We start from the raw sequence: 14,844 nt of genomic DNA, 5'->3' as shown, positions 1-14,844 counted from the left end.
TGCATATTATATTTTTATTTTCAACATGTAGTTTTGTATATTAAATTTATTGAAATTAAAAACTAAACACTGTATTGTCTTCATCTGCTCAGGAAGACAGAGGCAGATCTGCCTGACCTGTCTGGACTCTGTTCTGTCTCCCAGCTTGCCCATCCCTGGCACAGGCACATCCTGCCCTTGGAGATCCCTGGTTTCTGTTAGCTCACAGAGATTTAAAAACATGAACAGATTTAGTACTCTTCCTTGTATGCTGCTGATCAAAAAGCATTCCTGAAAATAAGTCACGATCCAGTTTTCTTAAAGGAGAAGTGAGACTATTTTCCCCATCACCTGGAATAATTGTAAAAGCCTATTTTTGTAAAAATACAAGGAACATTTGGGAAGCAGCAGAGTCTAGTGTACTTTTTTCTTTCTTTTTACATTAAAACCCCAACACCATAAAGGATGAAGGCACAGTACCCTTCTGCGCTGGACAAGCAGTGCAGCAACCACAGCACACAACTGGGAGCCAGAACAAAAACAGAGGTCTGTAAACACCAACCTGCTGGGGAGCCCTGGGGCCTTTCCTTCAGAAAGGGACAGCCCTTGGAACCTCATGTGCCAAGGGTGTGCACAGAGGAGGGACTGGCACCCCTGAACTGCTGCCTGAGAGCTCTCCTCTGATTTAGGAAACAAAGAAAGACCCCAAACCAAATAGGCCTGGATAGGAGAGGGCAGACAAAGTAGGAGCAGACTGTTCACTGAACCATGCCGGCTGCTCAGACACTTGGGAATAGCAATTCTGGTGAAGGTCCTACCTGTGACTTAACCAAAAAGCTCTGGCACTGCTGCAGGGGGCTAAACCTTTCCCACAGCACTCTGCATAGTTAATGTAACATTCGTCCTGGTGCTACATCAGTAGTCCCACATTAAGGCAATTCTGTCTATTTTGGGTAGACCGGTCCCAAGCCCTGCAGCAGCGCATTCCCAGAGCTTCCCGTTTGCCTTGGAGTTATTAATAAGCACTATGGCTGTTATCAAAATAGACATTAGGTTCAGTAGTGCATTCATTTAACATCTTTGGTGCTTGCAGCTTAGCAGCATCTTCCTGCCTTCGCTCAGCCCACGACTTCCAACATTCCTGCAGATCTGGGGAAAACAACACAAACAAACCCATCAGAATTCCTTGCTGCAGAACAGAACAGATGTTCACAGCTCAAGAAGACATTATATGGAAAATGCTGACACCAAGGTTCTGAATGGTCAACAAGGAAAATCAATGGAGCAAAATTATTAAGCTCCAGTGATGGAAAGTGCTTGGGCATGAGGCCAAGTTGTTACTTCAGGTATGGTCATCAAACGTGTCCCTCAGCCTGACTGGAGCTCACAGGACCTCCTGACCTCCTTGGCTGGGAGGAAACCACTAAAACAGGCCCTTTGATACTCAAATGGTGACTCTTGTATTGAAATGAGACCTCAGTCTCTACAATCTGATACCATTTGCCACATCTTTGCTTCCAAACAGGTGATGTCACTCTAAAGCTGATGATTATTTGCTTAACTACCATTTAGAAATGTAAAGTGAAACCATATGCTAAGGAAGAGGGAGCACAGAGGCTTCAGGAGATCAAGCAAAGGAAGAAGGATTATTTATCACTTATTTTCTAAATAATATTCTTAGTAAAGGTGACAGCAGGAGCTCTCCCTGTATTTCAAGTGATTGTGAAACAGCATCTTTGAGATACAAACTAATCAGAGATTCTGTAACCTAATTTATGAAATGATGTCAACTCCCCACCACAAATACAAAGAGGAATGCTACTGAAGTCAGAGCAGTGTAATTAGGTCAATGCCAACACTGACCTTTATTCAATTATTCAAGCAGAGTTTATCTGTAGCCCTGTCAAGTCCTGCCCAGACCACCTCTGGACACAGTGTTCATACCTCGGACAGAACTAACGTTCAAGGACCAGCCAATTTTCTGTAACTGTTTGAAGATCTTGACCACTGAGGGGCTCCCTGAGTCTCACTTTTACCTCCAGTTTCCCTCCAGTGGGCTTTCTGCCATCAAAAACCTGAAATAACCACAAAAAGAAGAGCAGCTAGGACAAATAGGAATTATAATGTTAAACTATAGAGCCTCAGGCAACTGTGAGTGTATCTGCCCATGGCCTGAGCATGACTGAGATTCCTGCAGGTGACTGCAGTGCTCGGAGTGTCACAGCCAAGCACTTCCTTGGACTGGAACTCAGCAGAGCAGGTCCCCCACAACCCAGGCAGGTTATCAAATTCACCTGATACAAAATTCGACTGCACTCACACATTTATGTGATCCAGATACTCATTTTCCCTTTGGGTTGAAATACTGAGCAGAAGAACACACCTCATCCCAAAAACCTACCTCGATTATCTCTCTAACTTCACACTCTGATTCCAGCTTGTCCAGCTTCAAGTGTGCTGTCCCCACGTGTTTGTCACTTCTGAAAAAGGATCTGTGCCAAAGAAGCGGAGGGATAAAGATTGTCAGAACACTGAAGAGAAAACAAGCCCAGAGGTTATCACTATCTGCTCCATCCCCACATCCAGAGAGGGCTGGTCAGGACATGCTCCTAGAACCCTGCACACCACAGTCACAGAGGCAAACCCTTAAAAACTAGACTACAAGGAACAAGATAAGAAAGTACTCATTTGTTAATTATTCTTTTACAACCAAGGTAAAGATGAGGACAGCAGTGAAGAAAAACAACCAACTAAATCAGCACTTGGAGTGGCAGCAGCTTCTGCCCCTGCCCAGGGTGACAGGGAAGGAGGTCCCAGTGGCCAGGACAGGGCCATCCTCTGCTTGGGGCTGTTTAACTGAACAGGCTGAAGGAATTCTCAAGGAAGTTGCATCTCCCAGCAAAACAAACATTTCACAGGCACCTGTTGCTTTTGGCAAACTACTTTTAGGAAACAGTCACATGAATCATTCTGTTTCATCTTGATAAATCAAAACAATTTCAGTAAATAAGAACATTTCAGCTATTGTTTTGATTCACCTACATACTGGTAGCTTTAACAGTCAAAAACTGTAATTTTAGGATTTCCAGTTGCTGGAATTAAGCACAGAAGCATTTTTATCCTGTGAGGAAAACAAGCAACTTCCTGCTGTAGTCACTTGTGTCGAACAGTTTAATCAGCAATAAGTCAATCTTTATCTGCACAGAGTGTTACAACCTTTACCAGACAAACTCCTCCAAAAGGCAACAGCCAAGACTAACCCACCCTAATTCCACAGAAGTGTTCAGCTCAAAGCACAGCATTTCTTTGCCTGCATCCAAGCATCTCCCTGAACCACTCTCCAAAAGGTTTGATAAACAACTAAACTCTAGAGAGTCTGGAGTTAAAAAAGGTAACTTGGCCACACCTGCTGTGTTTTCTTGGAAATTTTCCAGTATTTCAGAAGCTTCCTTTTACCCACTCCATTTCAGAAAAAACAAGCAACCAAACCAACAACCTTAAAAAATCCATCCCCCACAACCCCAAAACATCCACCCTTCTTCCTACTATCATTAAGAGAGACTAAGATACTATCAAGCAAGACTTGACATAGTCAATGGAAACTCAAAGACTGTTAATGGAGCCTCATGATCACATCATTGGTGGCAACAGGAGACTCTCAATCAGTGAGGCCACAGCAGACTCACAGAATAATTTAGGAAAGTTCAGAGTTTCTTAGTTCACATGTTGGAATACTTCCTTCACTTCACAAGCACCTTAAAATGAAGGGTTATGTAATTGTACTGCAGCATGTGGGGCACTTTGCTCATAAACTTCAGAGAATCAGCAATTCTTGCTGAATTTTTTAAAGCATTTTTCCATTTTATAACTCAAGAAACAATAAAGACTGGTTCATCCCTGCTCAGTTCCAGGGGGCTGCTGTGAAGACTGAGAACTTGCTCTAGGCTATGGCTTCAGAAACAGCTCTGGGGAAATCCCCTTTCATCTTCAGAAGCTTTTAGGAGAGGCTCAAGAAAAGACTTTTCCTTTGGAAAAATACATTGTTGAGTTTTCACTTGAAAGTGTTATTAAACTGAAGTTTAATATATATGACCTGAAACAAGTCTCCTTTGCTTACTGAGCAAAAATAATTCCTGGGAGATGGTCAAGGAGCTATCAGAGGCCTCAAAGCTACAACATCCAGAAAAGCATTTCTGAAAGTATTATTCATTTGTAGTCTTAGAAAAGACAGGGAGCAGACAGTCTTAAGGAAAGAGCCTGGATCACTTCATCCTCTCCTCTCTCCCACAGAGATGGCTGGGAAAAGGTGATAAAAACCCTATTTTAAATAAATGTGAACACTTCTAAGCTTTTTACAGCTCTGTGCAAAAGAGGGGGGAAAAGAAAATCAACTTTTTCAACAGAGATGCCAATGGATGATCTGGAGTAAACAGTGGGACTTCAGGTCACAAACTGAAACATCTGCAATTTGAAAACCATCTCAGAAAACCTATGGACAATTTCTGCACGGCCCAGTAACAGCAACAAGGAATAGAACAAAGAGCCACCAGACAAAAACCAGGTTATCTGGCATCCCATCAGTCTTGGATCACAACTAACCAGGAATGAGGGAATACAGGCCACTCCTATTCTGAATAACTCAGTTATGAGCCTGATCTGAGGATGATCTCCCTGAACATTGTTAACACTCATCTTGTGATCCTGCTCCCTGAGATGAGGGGAGTCTCTCTCTCTCTCAAGGCAGCTGCCAGCAGTGCTCAGGAAGTATTGCAAGATCCAGTGAATGAAAGTACAAGAACATATCTCTAGTTCTGCCATCACCTGTCACCTGCTTTCCTGCTGTTCATATTTTGCTGTCACTTCACTTCATTATTCTACAGAGTTATTCCACAGAATATTTACATTTTCTAGTCCTGATGACTGAAACCAAACTGGGTAAGAATCAAAACAACTTGAAGTAAATCACTGCTTTCTCAGTCCCACCAACTCCTTTAACACACTAATCCTCAACTGATCTGAAACAACTGCACTGAATTTGTGCCTTTCTTCACCCCCAGAGGGGAAGCTACAGAGCTCAGGCACATTTTGAAAGCTCTCAGACATGAGTAACAGACAACTCTTCAGTGCTGGCTAGAGATTGTGCTTCATAAACTTCAGCTCCAACACTCTTTTCAGCTTTTAGCATAGAAGCAAACCGTGCACTCACCCTTTGTGAAACACTTCAAATTTAATTCCTTTGGACCGAATTGCGCGCCGGAAGCCTCGGTGGTTCCGGTTGATGTTCAGCTTGAACAGCTGGTTGTACTCTGCAAGTGAAACAAAGGACAGGGGAAGAAAGCTGTGAGTCAAATGGTGTGCAGGGCTCTATTCATGCACCTACTCAGAGCTCTTTTATTTCAGTTTGGCCCACAGGAATCCTCCTCAGGAGGGTCTTTCAGTCAGGCCCAGGGTGAGTCCCTGTGGGACAGTTCATGTCACCCTCACCTTACAGGGACAGAAACCAAACTGCAGAAACCAAGCCTTTGTGAGCTGACAGCAAGGTAACATGGAGAGCTAAAACTAGAGTTTAGGTCTTTCAGCAAGTAAACAGGGTTTGTGGCTAAGAAAAAAGGTACAAAATATTCAAGAAAAAGTTAAGGCTGGAATGACTGGGAAGGGGTGTTTTGGATAATATAATTAATACTGGTTTAATTCATGACATAATAGCTACCATTAATATTGGGATGAAGGGGAAGAAATTGCCAATGCAGCTGGACTTCACCCCCCAACAAACCCTTTCATAAGAAAGAAGAAAAAAGGTGGTGGGAGGATCTCTGGCCTGGTTCACAGTCTGACACCAGCCTGTACTGTCCAGGGATTCCCAAGGTGCAACATCTTTCCTGCTGTTCCAGAAAAAAAGGACTCACCTGGACAATTGTTATTGTTAATTACAGGTGTTTTACTCTTTTGAGGTTGCTCCTATCAAAAAAAAAAAAAAAAAAAAAAAAAAGAGGCAGACATCACATAAAACTGTCACGTATTGTTTGAAAACAGACTAGTCACCATTTTTATTGCCAGCTTTATTTTATGCCTATAGCAGAAACTTAAGGTTTTAGGGGTTATTATCTAAATAAGAACAGTCATGGTATATTCAAGACTAAAATACTTGGATTGCACTGTGGTAACAAGGATAACACTGCAGAAAGAATAAGGCAAAACATTACATTAAGTATGAGAGCCATAGATAAGCTACATAGTCACAGTCAATTCAATCCAATCATCATAAGTTACTGACTGGGGCTTGTTAAACTCCATGACAAACTGTGCACCTTCCACGACACAGTAATTCTGTTCCTCCTGCATTAGCTGGAATAATAAGCTACACAAGGAATTCATCACAAATCATTCAGGGAATTGCCCTACTATTATTTTCCCTGACAATCAATCTGCCACCAAAATGAATTAACTTTTAACCTAAAGCAGAGTACAAACTAAATCTCTGGGGAATGAACAAGGACAATGTGGCCTAATTATTGCAGCTACTTTGCAAAACTGATTTCAGCTATGAAGGAGAAAGGTGGTATATTTATTTGACTGCTGGCTAAGGAGTAAAGATCTGGCTCTTCTTTAAACAAAAGAAAATAGATTAAAAGGAACTATGCTGATTTTTTTCATTCCCCAGAAAATTATTCATAGAGACCAGCTCTGGTTTCAGCCACTCTAATTGTATTACTCCTTCATTAAGGCTCGAGTCACTCAAACCTAAACACAAACTTGGTCTGACCATCACCAATTTCCCACAGGTAACTGAATTAATTTTTGTGGAATTACTGCAAAATTTACTGGGAGGTAGAAACCTAGGCTCTGCACTCTCCCAGGGCTAAGTATTAGTCCTGCAAGAGCAAGGTCTGGTTTTGCCCTACAAAGAGAGCAGCAAAGCCCCAGGATTTCCACCGACAGTAAGAGACCAGTCAGTCTCTCTTCAGAAGCCCTTCTAGCTCTCAAGTTTGAGTATTTTTCAGACCAGAGACTGCTTTTAAAGGTGAGAGGAACAGGGTGACACTGGGGAATTCCAAGGAAAGAAGTAATACATATGTGTATACATATTCTTATATACATACACATACATACATGCACATACACACAAGTGTTAATTAGTAAGGGCGAGAAACTTGCATGGCCCAAGTCCTATCTCCAGATATAGATGTATTTCCTAATTAAATCACCATTTATTTGATGACAAAAAATAACCCTTTTGATCAATTTCTACAATTTTAAGACAGGCTCAAATGCAATGCCTTTAAAAGCTTAGTTTTTTAAGGGAAGAGGACTTAGGGAGATCACATCTAAGGTGGCCCTTGGCAACAACTTTGTGTGCCCTGGTGCTGGGTGTGTTTGCACCCCTGAAAGAAATTTTGCCAACATTGGAAAGAGCCTGATTGTGCCTTCAGGGGGGAGAGGTAGGCATGGCTTAGCACTGACACAGAACCTGCAGACACCACCCTGCCAAGGGTAAGGTGTGTAGAGCATCGAGAGAAAGGTACAAAACTCAAACCTGCAGCCAACACGCTCAGCAGCTCTGCTTCTCAGAAAAATAAATCTGCTTTAAAAGCAGATCCAGGCAAGATGTCTAGAAATGTTCTCCCTTTCCTTGGAGCCCTCACAAGCTCATGCAGTGGCAGGGGGGACAGACTGAGGGGCAGAAGAGCCACGACACACTCACCGCACTCGGGTACTGAAATTCAAACTTCACAAATGCATCCAAATCTCTTGGTGACACACCTGGGTGAGACAACAACCAGCCAATCCAAACAGCCAGTACAGACATTGTCATTGCAGCTGTCATGTTGAGCAGGATTCTCAAGAGCATCCAACTGTTTTACAGTAGGACTTGTGACCTGCCTCTTGACAACTGAAAAACCCATCAAACCAAAACCCATGGAAAGTTGGCATCCAAGGGAAAACACCTGGGGGTTTTTACGTTGTAAATCCTAGGACAGTCTAGCACAGGTGGTTTACAAGCTCCCAGGAACAAGGGGCTAAAAGCAGTAACACTGGCAGGAGCAAACCCCGTCTATTGAAGGGTCAAAATACACCAAAGTGGTGCAACTCATAGGCATGCACTTGTAACAAAATAGGAGGTAAAAATGAAACCTTAACTATGACCCAGTTATGAGTGAACCCAGGAAAATATAAAGTTCTTCTCTCTGTCTAGATGGAACCCAGATTCTCTTAATTCACCTGTCTGCTTTTTTTTAAAACACTGTTTCTAATTTTTTTGGGGGGGGGCACAAGCCCAAAACATGGTTACTTTGTTTTAATGAGTGCTGGCTCCTAAAGTAGCCTTCAAGATAAATTTAGTTCCCCATTACTTTCCTTACCTACTCAGAGGAAAAAGCCCACATGCCCTTTTGAGTACACACCTGGTGGGGCTGGTAGGTTCATCCCTCTGACAATAAGAAGGTGCATTTCTGTGCTGTTGAGATCAGAAAATATCCTGTGAAAAGAGAAAGACGAAAAAAAGCACGTTCATCCCACCATCAGCTGATCCACTGCCAGACCAGGATGCTATGGCTATTTGTCAGAGCTGTTTCAGCAGTGCACTCCTACAGAGATCATCTCCACAAAATACAGCAGAGCAAGGGAAGAGCACAAACAGAGCTAAAAATATCTCTGCGGCCAGGAACAAAGCCCAGGAGGCAATAGGATTGAGGGAGAAACAGAGAAGAAGGAGGAACGGCTGAAGAAACAGAATATAAGAGGGGAAGCTGGAGGCATTTTAAAAACAAAAGAATCAGCAAGAGAAGATAGTGAACAACTTCTTTGTATTTAAGTTGTTGAGAGCATCCTTTCAGGAATGCTGAGCCTAATCCTTCAGCAAACCCAAGTTTGCTGAAGCACAAAATTCCCTAAACAAGGGCAAAAGACCAGGAAAGTCATTCCAGCCTGAGAAATACTTTTGTTTTTCCACACCTTATCATTTTAAATGTTCTTTCCTCAAAGTGATGGCTTGGAGGATCCATTCCTTGTGCTCGTGCAAGCTGTAGGATCTCCATATCCTTTTTACAACCTTGTGCCAGTTTCTCAAACCTATAGAAAAAAGGCAAAAAAACCCAGTAAAAAACCTACACGTGCTGGAAATAAAACAGAGCAATCCTCAGCCAGGGCTGGGAGCAATGTGGAGACATCTTTAGGGGGCCAGGCAGACTCAAACTGAAATACCCACTTTGGTGGATGACTGAAAGCAGGCACAGGGTCTTACCGAGTTGTTTCTGCTACGTTTCCCAGATGCATGAATTGCTTGGAGTACTGCAAACACCTCTGTCAACACAAACAAAACCAAACAGATTCACTCTGTGATCCTCACACACAGATTCATGACTGGCACAGTTCTGAGGTTGATGATAATCTAATTTAAGAAAATCCAGGCATTTTCCTGAGTCACTCAAGAACATCCACCACCCCATTCCTCAAGTCCAAAGCACAACATCTGTTTGAGCTGTTCTCACTATTACTTTTTAATCACCTGATCTGTAGATATGATGGTCACCTTAGTCTTAGTCTTAATATTCAGGTACTTTTTTCAGACTTGAGTGCTCATATTTAAGAGTGATAATTTGCTAGTCCCAAGCCTTCAAGCACACCCTCTGGCTTTAACTATCCATAGAATCAAACTCTGAAAATTCTCCATTTTAGGACACACAGTATCAAAAGAATTTTTAAAGGAAAAAAAGCCCACTGGAACAATGATTGGATTATAATATTAATAAACCCCAGAGAAATGTACAAAAGAAACTCCAAAACATTTCTAAAAAATATTCAATGGTCACCTCATGTTGGTCCTTCAGCAATTTTACAAGCTGTGCATAAACTTCATCTGCTTTCTGAGACAGCCTGACATCTTCATGGTGTACAAAGATAAAATCACCCTCGTCATCTGTAGGAGGTGATGGCAGCTGCAACACAACAACACCACATTTCAGAGCCCTTACAGGGAAAAGTAAGCACTTAGATGTCCAAGAATAAGTAACAAAGCAGAATATGACCAGTCCTACTAACCTTGGAAATATCAACAGTTTTGCCAGATTTTGCCTGCTCAATCTTTAGGTCAAGGCCCTTGGCTGTTCTGAGGTATGTCTTTGCCTGTTCAAGGTTGTTTTCCCTCTTTGCTTTGATGGCTGCCTTCAGGTATTGCTTCTTCCTGTTCTCCAGAAATTCCAGCTGTTCCCTAACTGAAAAACAGTTGTACAGAAACACTCACTCATCTGACACTGCTGATGTCCCAGACACAGGTTTACCCTGTTCAGTTCACAGCCAGAAAAAGATCAGTGAAAGTACAGATGTCAAAGGAGGACATTTCCTTACTGCACTCTACTGTTTCTTGGGCACTTTCAATTTCAAGCAGTAAAAAAGAAACAAGCTTCCTTCTAGAACAGCATCCTTCATCAAAAAAACCTCACAGCACTTCACAAGTGTCACAAGAGTTATTGCAGCCCCTAATTTGCAGGCTTGAGACAGACTCCAGCACAGCTGACTGGTTCAAGGGAGAAGCTGAATCCAAACTTTCAGCTCTCCATGTTAACTTCTAAAAAACAGCAAATATTATGAGCATCCTCTGGAGTAATTTCCTTCCTCTCCCCTGATTTGTCAGAAAAGAACCCAATGAACCAATGTGCAGGCCCACTCAGACGTATCACCTCTGCTTCTTTGTAACCCCTTGTTCTTAGTTTCTTATTAATGCTTGAGTCTTCTTTCCTTGCCAAAACATTAAGGACAACCACACCAATAAGATTGCTTTACATTGTACCAGATTAGTGCATCATTCATCCAGGCAGCTCTACTTCATCCTGAGGGAACTACCCAGGGAAGAAGGGAAGGAGGATGGGATTACAGTCGAGGCATCAGCGAGAGCCTGAGCGCTGCCTGTGTGTGCCCAAACCATACTGTGAGGTGGTGCCTGTCCCTTACTATCTGTACAATTAATCTTGTACACACAACTGCTCAGTGACCTTAGCAAGGCAAGAGTAGAGATTGATGAAGCCCTGCCTGCACTGCCAGCCTGAAATCCTTGGGTGAAGCACCAGGCAGAAAACTCTGTGTGATGTAGGGAACTCCATTAGATCAATGAATAATTCACACTGGCAACCTGTCCCCTTTAATGAGGGTATATGGAGAGTTCAGCTGTGAGCAGAGTTAAACATTGTGAATCTTGTTACATCAAAATTAATTAAAAAACCTAATCAGCCTTATAATTATACATGCTGTCTCTGTGAAATAAAGCTGCATGGCTGGTCTGGGTCTGCCCTCCAGCACACACATATTGAGGCTCCTGTCAAAGGAAATCTATGACACATTCACAGGCTCACATCTAAATTATGAAGTCTTCACCAAACTAGAGCAAACAACTTGCATGTGGAGCACTGGGAATGGTGATCCCTTCACTCACCAGCTGGAGGGAGATGATCCATTGACTCTGCCTTGTCCAGGGTGGAAGGTGATGCAGCTCGTTTCAGATGCTCAGGAGAGCTCTCCTGAGCTGCAGCAGATGGAACTGGAATTGGTTTAACAACCTGAGTTGGCTTCTTGGCAACTGGGGCCTGGGGAAGAGGCTCATTCTAGCAGAACAAGAAGAAATACATATTAAATGCATAAAATCTACTCCAGGGTTGAGGCATCTCAAGCATCAACAACCATGGTTATCACTGTATCAGCCTTTGGGTATCCCTTTTGAGGGGAGCATTGCATTCCAGACAGCAAATTTTAACTACTGGAGGTTTATGAGCCATGCCAGGCCAGCAGGTAGCTGACCTATGCAAGCCATAGATGGAATAAAAAGAATGTTCAACAAGGCAGTGATTTTTAAAAAAGCAGAGGCATGCAGAAAAAATATCATCCAGGAATTCTCTCCATTAAAAGCTACTCCAGTTGAAAGCACAATCAATCAGCAAGCAAATCCAGAGAGAAAGAGAAGTCACACCAAAGTCTAAATGCTGGTGCAGCCTGACAAAAAGCAGTAAGAGTTGAACGTCCTGGGAAAGAACAAACAAGAAGCTACTGGGATGCAGGATAAAAGTATGGATTTAAGTACTTCAGAACAATGTAAAGGAGTGGTGAGGATCTCAAGTGTTTGCTTTGAAAATAAAATCTACATACAACACAGCTATGAAAGAGCCAAACCCTACACTCACAGACTCTGTGGTACTGACTGTAGTAATATCTCATCTGTCTCTCCTACTCTATAAAGGAAACTGAAATTACTACTAAGATCCTGTACTCCTCAGATTTTTGGGAAATGTATTTCACCTCAGTACCCTTACCTGGAAATCCAATGGCCTCATCTCTGCATGCCTTAAGAGATGGCAATTGAACTTTTACACATCCTACCAGGCAACACTAACCTCCTCCTCTTCATCATTCTCCTCCATGTTTGCCAGCTTGCTGGCACTCTCCAGGACAGCAGCAATTGTGCTGCCACCATCTGTTGCTGCAACACCAGGAAGAGGGGGAAATCCTGTGAAGGAAAGGAACACAGAAGAGAGAGTTGCATAAGCCCTATGGTATGTCTTCCATATTACTTGTTTACTGTGAAGCTGTTTCTATCCAAATACCTATTATCTAATGTATTTTAGTATTCAGTCTAACTAGACTGAGGCCAAGGCCAAAAACCCTTGCTAGATCAAGTCTGAGTGGTGGCTTAAGATCAGATGTCTCACAGACACCCAGCTTAAGTGGATGATAGTAAAATGATGCAATAACTTAGGAGTTTTCCAAGCTGAGCAACTGGCAGCCAGCCAAGCAACCTCACAACCTCAAAACCTCAGTAGTAGGGATGCCCCCAGAACCAGCAGAGAATTTAGTCTCATTTTTTCCCCTCTCACTGCTGCCTCACTTTAGCAGGCACAAAGTCCAGCAGAAAATCAGTGCTACCCCCAGAGTAATAAACAATCCACTGCTGACAGCTGGGTTGTTACACATTCAACCTCTGCTGTAAAGGTACTGCAATGCAGAGGTAGCAAACTAAGGCAGAATCAGAGGAGTTAAATGAGAAGTGTATCAAGAGTAACGCTCTTCATTGTTTTGTTACCCTTTTAAGTGTGGGAGGAAGGCTTGATGATGGAAGATAAAACTCTCACTGCCACATGACCAGTTTAGTGTCAGCTTCAGAGAACAGAAATCCAGAGCCACTACTATAAAATGTCTGTTAAGTCTTCTCTCATTTAATATATAGCAAGTATGCTTGCTGCCAGTCTCATGAGAAGTGCTAAGAAACAGTGACTAAACTGCTTCTAAACCTAGAGATGGCTGCTACAGCACAAGTTTGAGGTACTCAGGCAGGCAGAACAGAGAATGCTGTGCTGCTGCCCTGTGTGACATTTGATCCATTGCTCAGCAGCATTTCTGTTTCCAGGGAGTCCAAGGCTGGTACTCATCACCAGCCAGATGCCATGAGGGGCACTGCCATCCCAGGATAATTCACTGGTGGTTTCAGTGACTGCCTGATAATTGTATTCAGTGTAAATCATAGCCCCTGAATGATAGCTGAAAATCACAGCTGATGTGCAAGGACACTGAGCAGTTCTCCATATTTCCCGAGGTATAAATATGGAGTACCTCACTCTTACAGAAACTGGTATTTACCAAGAAAGGGACCACATTCCACAAAAGGGATGCTAAACTGCCTTTCAGGGACAGGTTCAAAGCAGGAAACCTTCAAAGCCACACATGACCTGACAGAGCTGGCAGCACCTACTCAACTACCACTGCAGTGCTTGCCATTGCCACATTTGACAGTGACAAAAACACCACAAGGTCCTCTCTATCCTCTAACTTAAAATCCAGGCACTGCTTTGCAGTATAAACTTATCCTTCAGAAGAACATATCAGGCCCAAGATAAAAGGAAAGATGTTTCTACAGGAGAAATGGTATCATGCAAATGAGAGGCAGAGCATTCACAGATGACCTTGCCCAAACATTTCCAGACACAGCACTCAGTGTTCTGAAGAAGATAAACAGGACACAGTGTCTCAAGAAACAGGCTCAACTGCTGCCTCTGCCACTCTCTCAGAGTGACCATGGGCATGATTTGCTTCATCTATGCAGGTGCTTTTAACAGCCAGGAGAGCTGCAATAGTGATTTGATGTTGAAAGGTGTTAACAAGGGGATATTCATTAGATATCAAACTCTGAGGCTCCTGATAGGAATCAGCAGAATGCAGGACATCAGGAAATTTTTTTCACTTCTAAAAACCTCTTTCCAGCAAAACTAAGAAGCCAATATAACCCAAATTTAGTCTTTCCTCTAGGAGGGCTGACACAGAAGATAGACAAGTAACATTTTTAGCACCTGCCTATGGTGAAGTTGTTGGAACTTTTCAAATAGTGCCAGTTTTAAGTTCCCATACTGTCAATCAGGCTGCCAATATGCAGGAATATTCACTAGGGTCAGTGTTTGGGAGCATATTAATAAAAAATCTCATAATACCATCAAACAGAAAGGCAAGCTACTCACTGAGAAAAAGGAGAAGCTGCTCCACAGGATGAGCAGGCAATACCTGCATAGCCCCTTCAAAGCCTAGCAGGTGCACAAAAGTTTGGGGTTTAGGACGTTTTACATTCACACTTACCAGGAGGAACAGGTAGCTCAGAAAAATTCACTTTTCTCCCTGCCTTATGGGCTCTTATGGCATCTTGGTATTGCTGCAATCAAAGGCACTCAGTAAGACATAAAATAGAGCTGACTGTGAATTAGCAATCATCTGTATTTAACCAGCATAAACACCGCACAAGACTCAGTATTTTACTACAATATGTGCATTGTCTCTATTTCTTCCTCCAAATGCTTTCCAGCTTCCCCACTGGATGTCTTTTCAAACAGACAGACAATA

The 14,844-nt window shown here is 42.7% G+C and overlaps 1 protein-coding gene across 2 annotated transcripts in view; it reads right to left on the bottom strand.

The window, feature by feature from the left end:
• Positions 1-14,844, bottom strand: part of CC2D1B (coiled-coil and C2 domain containing 1B) — a 28,047-nt gene continuing 13,203 nt past the window's right edge. The window contains exons 12-25 of one of the 2 annotated variants that reach the window (XM_053950313.1): positions 14,584-14,656; positions 12,357-12,469; positions 11,405-11,573; positions 10,018-10,190; positions 9,789-9,914; positions 9,221-9,279; positions 8,932-9,048; positions 8,382-8,455; positions 7,682-7,740; positions 5,886-5,937; positions 5,186-5,285; positions 2,381-2,471; positions 1,924-2,054; positions 1-1,128 (exon numbers count right to left, since the gene is read on the bottom strand). In XM_053950313.1, coding sequence (XP_053806288.1) covers positions 1,935-2,054; positions 2,381-2,471; positions 5,186-5,285; positions 5,886-5,937; positions 7,682-7,740; positions 8,382-8,455; positions 8,932-9,048; positions 9,221-9,279; positions 9,789-9,914; positions 10,018-10,190; positions 11,405-11,573; positions 12,357-12,469; positions 14,584-14,656 — 1,326 coding nt within the window. In that variant the 3' untranslated portion in view covers positions 1-1,128; positions 1,924-1,934. Of the gene's footprint in view, positions 1,129-1,923; positions 2,055-2,380; positions 2,472-5,185; positions 5,286-5,885; positions 5,938-7,681; positions 7,741-8,381; positions 8,456-8,931; positions 9,049-9,220; positions 9,280-9,788; positions 9,915-10,017; positions 10,191-11,404; positions 11,574-12,356; positions 12,470-14,583; positions 14,657-14,844 lie in introns of those variants that run through there. The other variant, XM_053950314.1, reaches the window with a different exon arrangement.

Source organism: Vidua chalybeata, chromosome 9 (assembly GCF_026979565.1).
Source record: "Vidua chalybeata isolate OUT-0048 chromosome 9, bVidCha1 merged haplotype, whole genome shotgun sequence".
Classification (NCBI taxonomy): Eukaryota; Metazoa; Chordata; class Aves; order Passeriformes; family Viduidae; genus Vidua; species Vidua chalybeata.
Note: the sequence above shows the minus strand (reverse complement) of the source record. Positions and strands in the feature narration are given on the sequence as shown.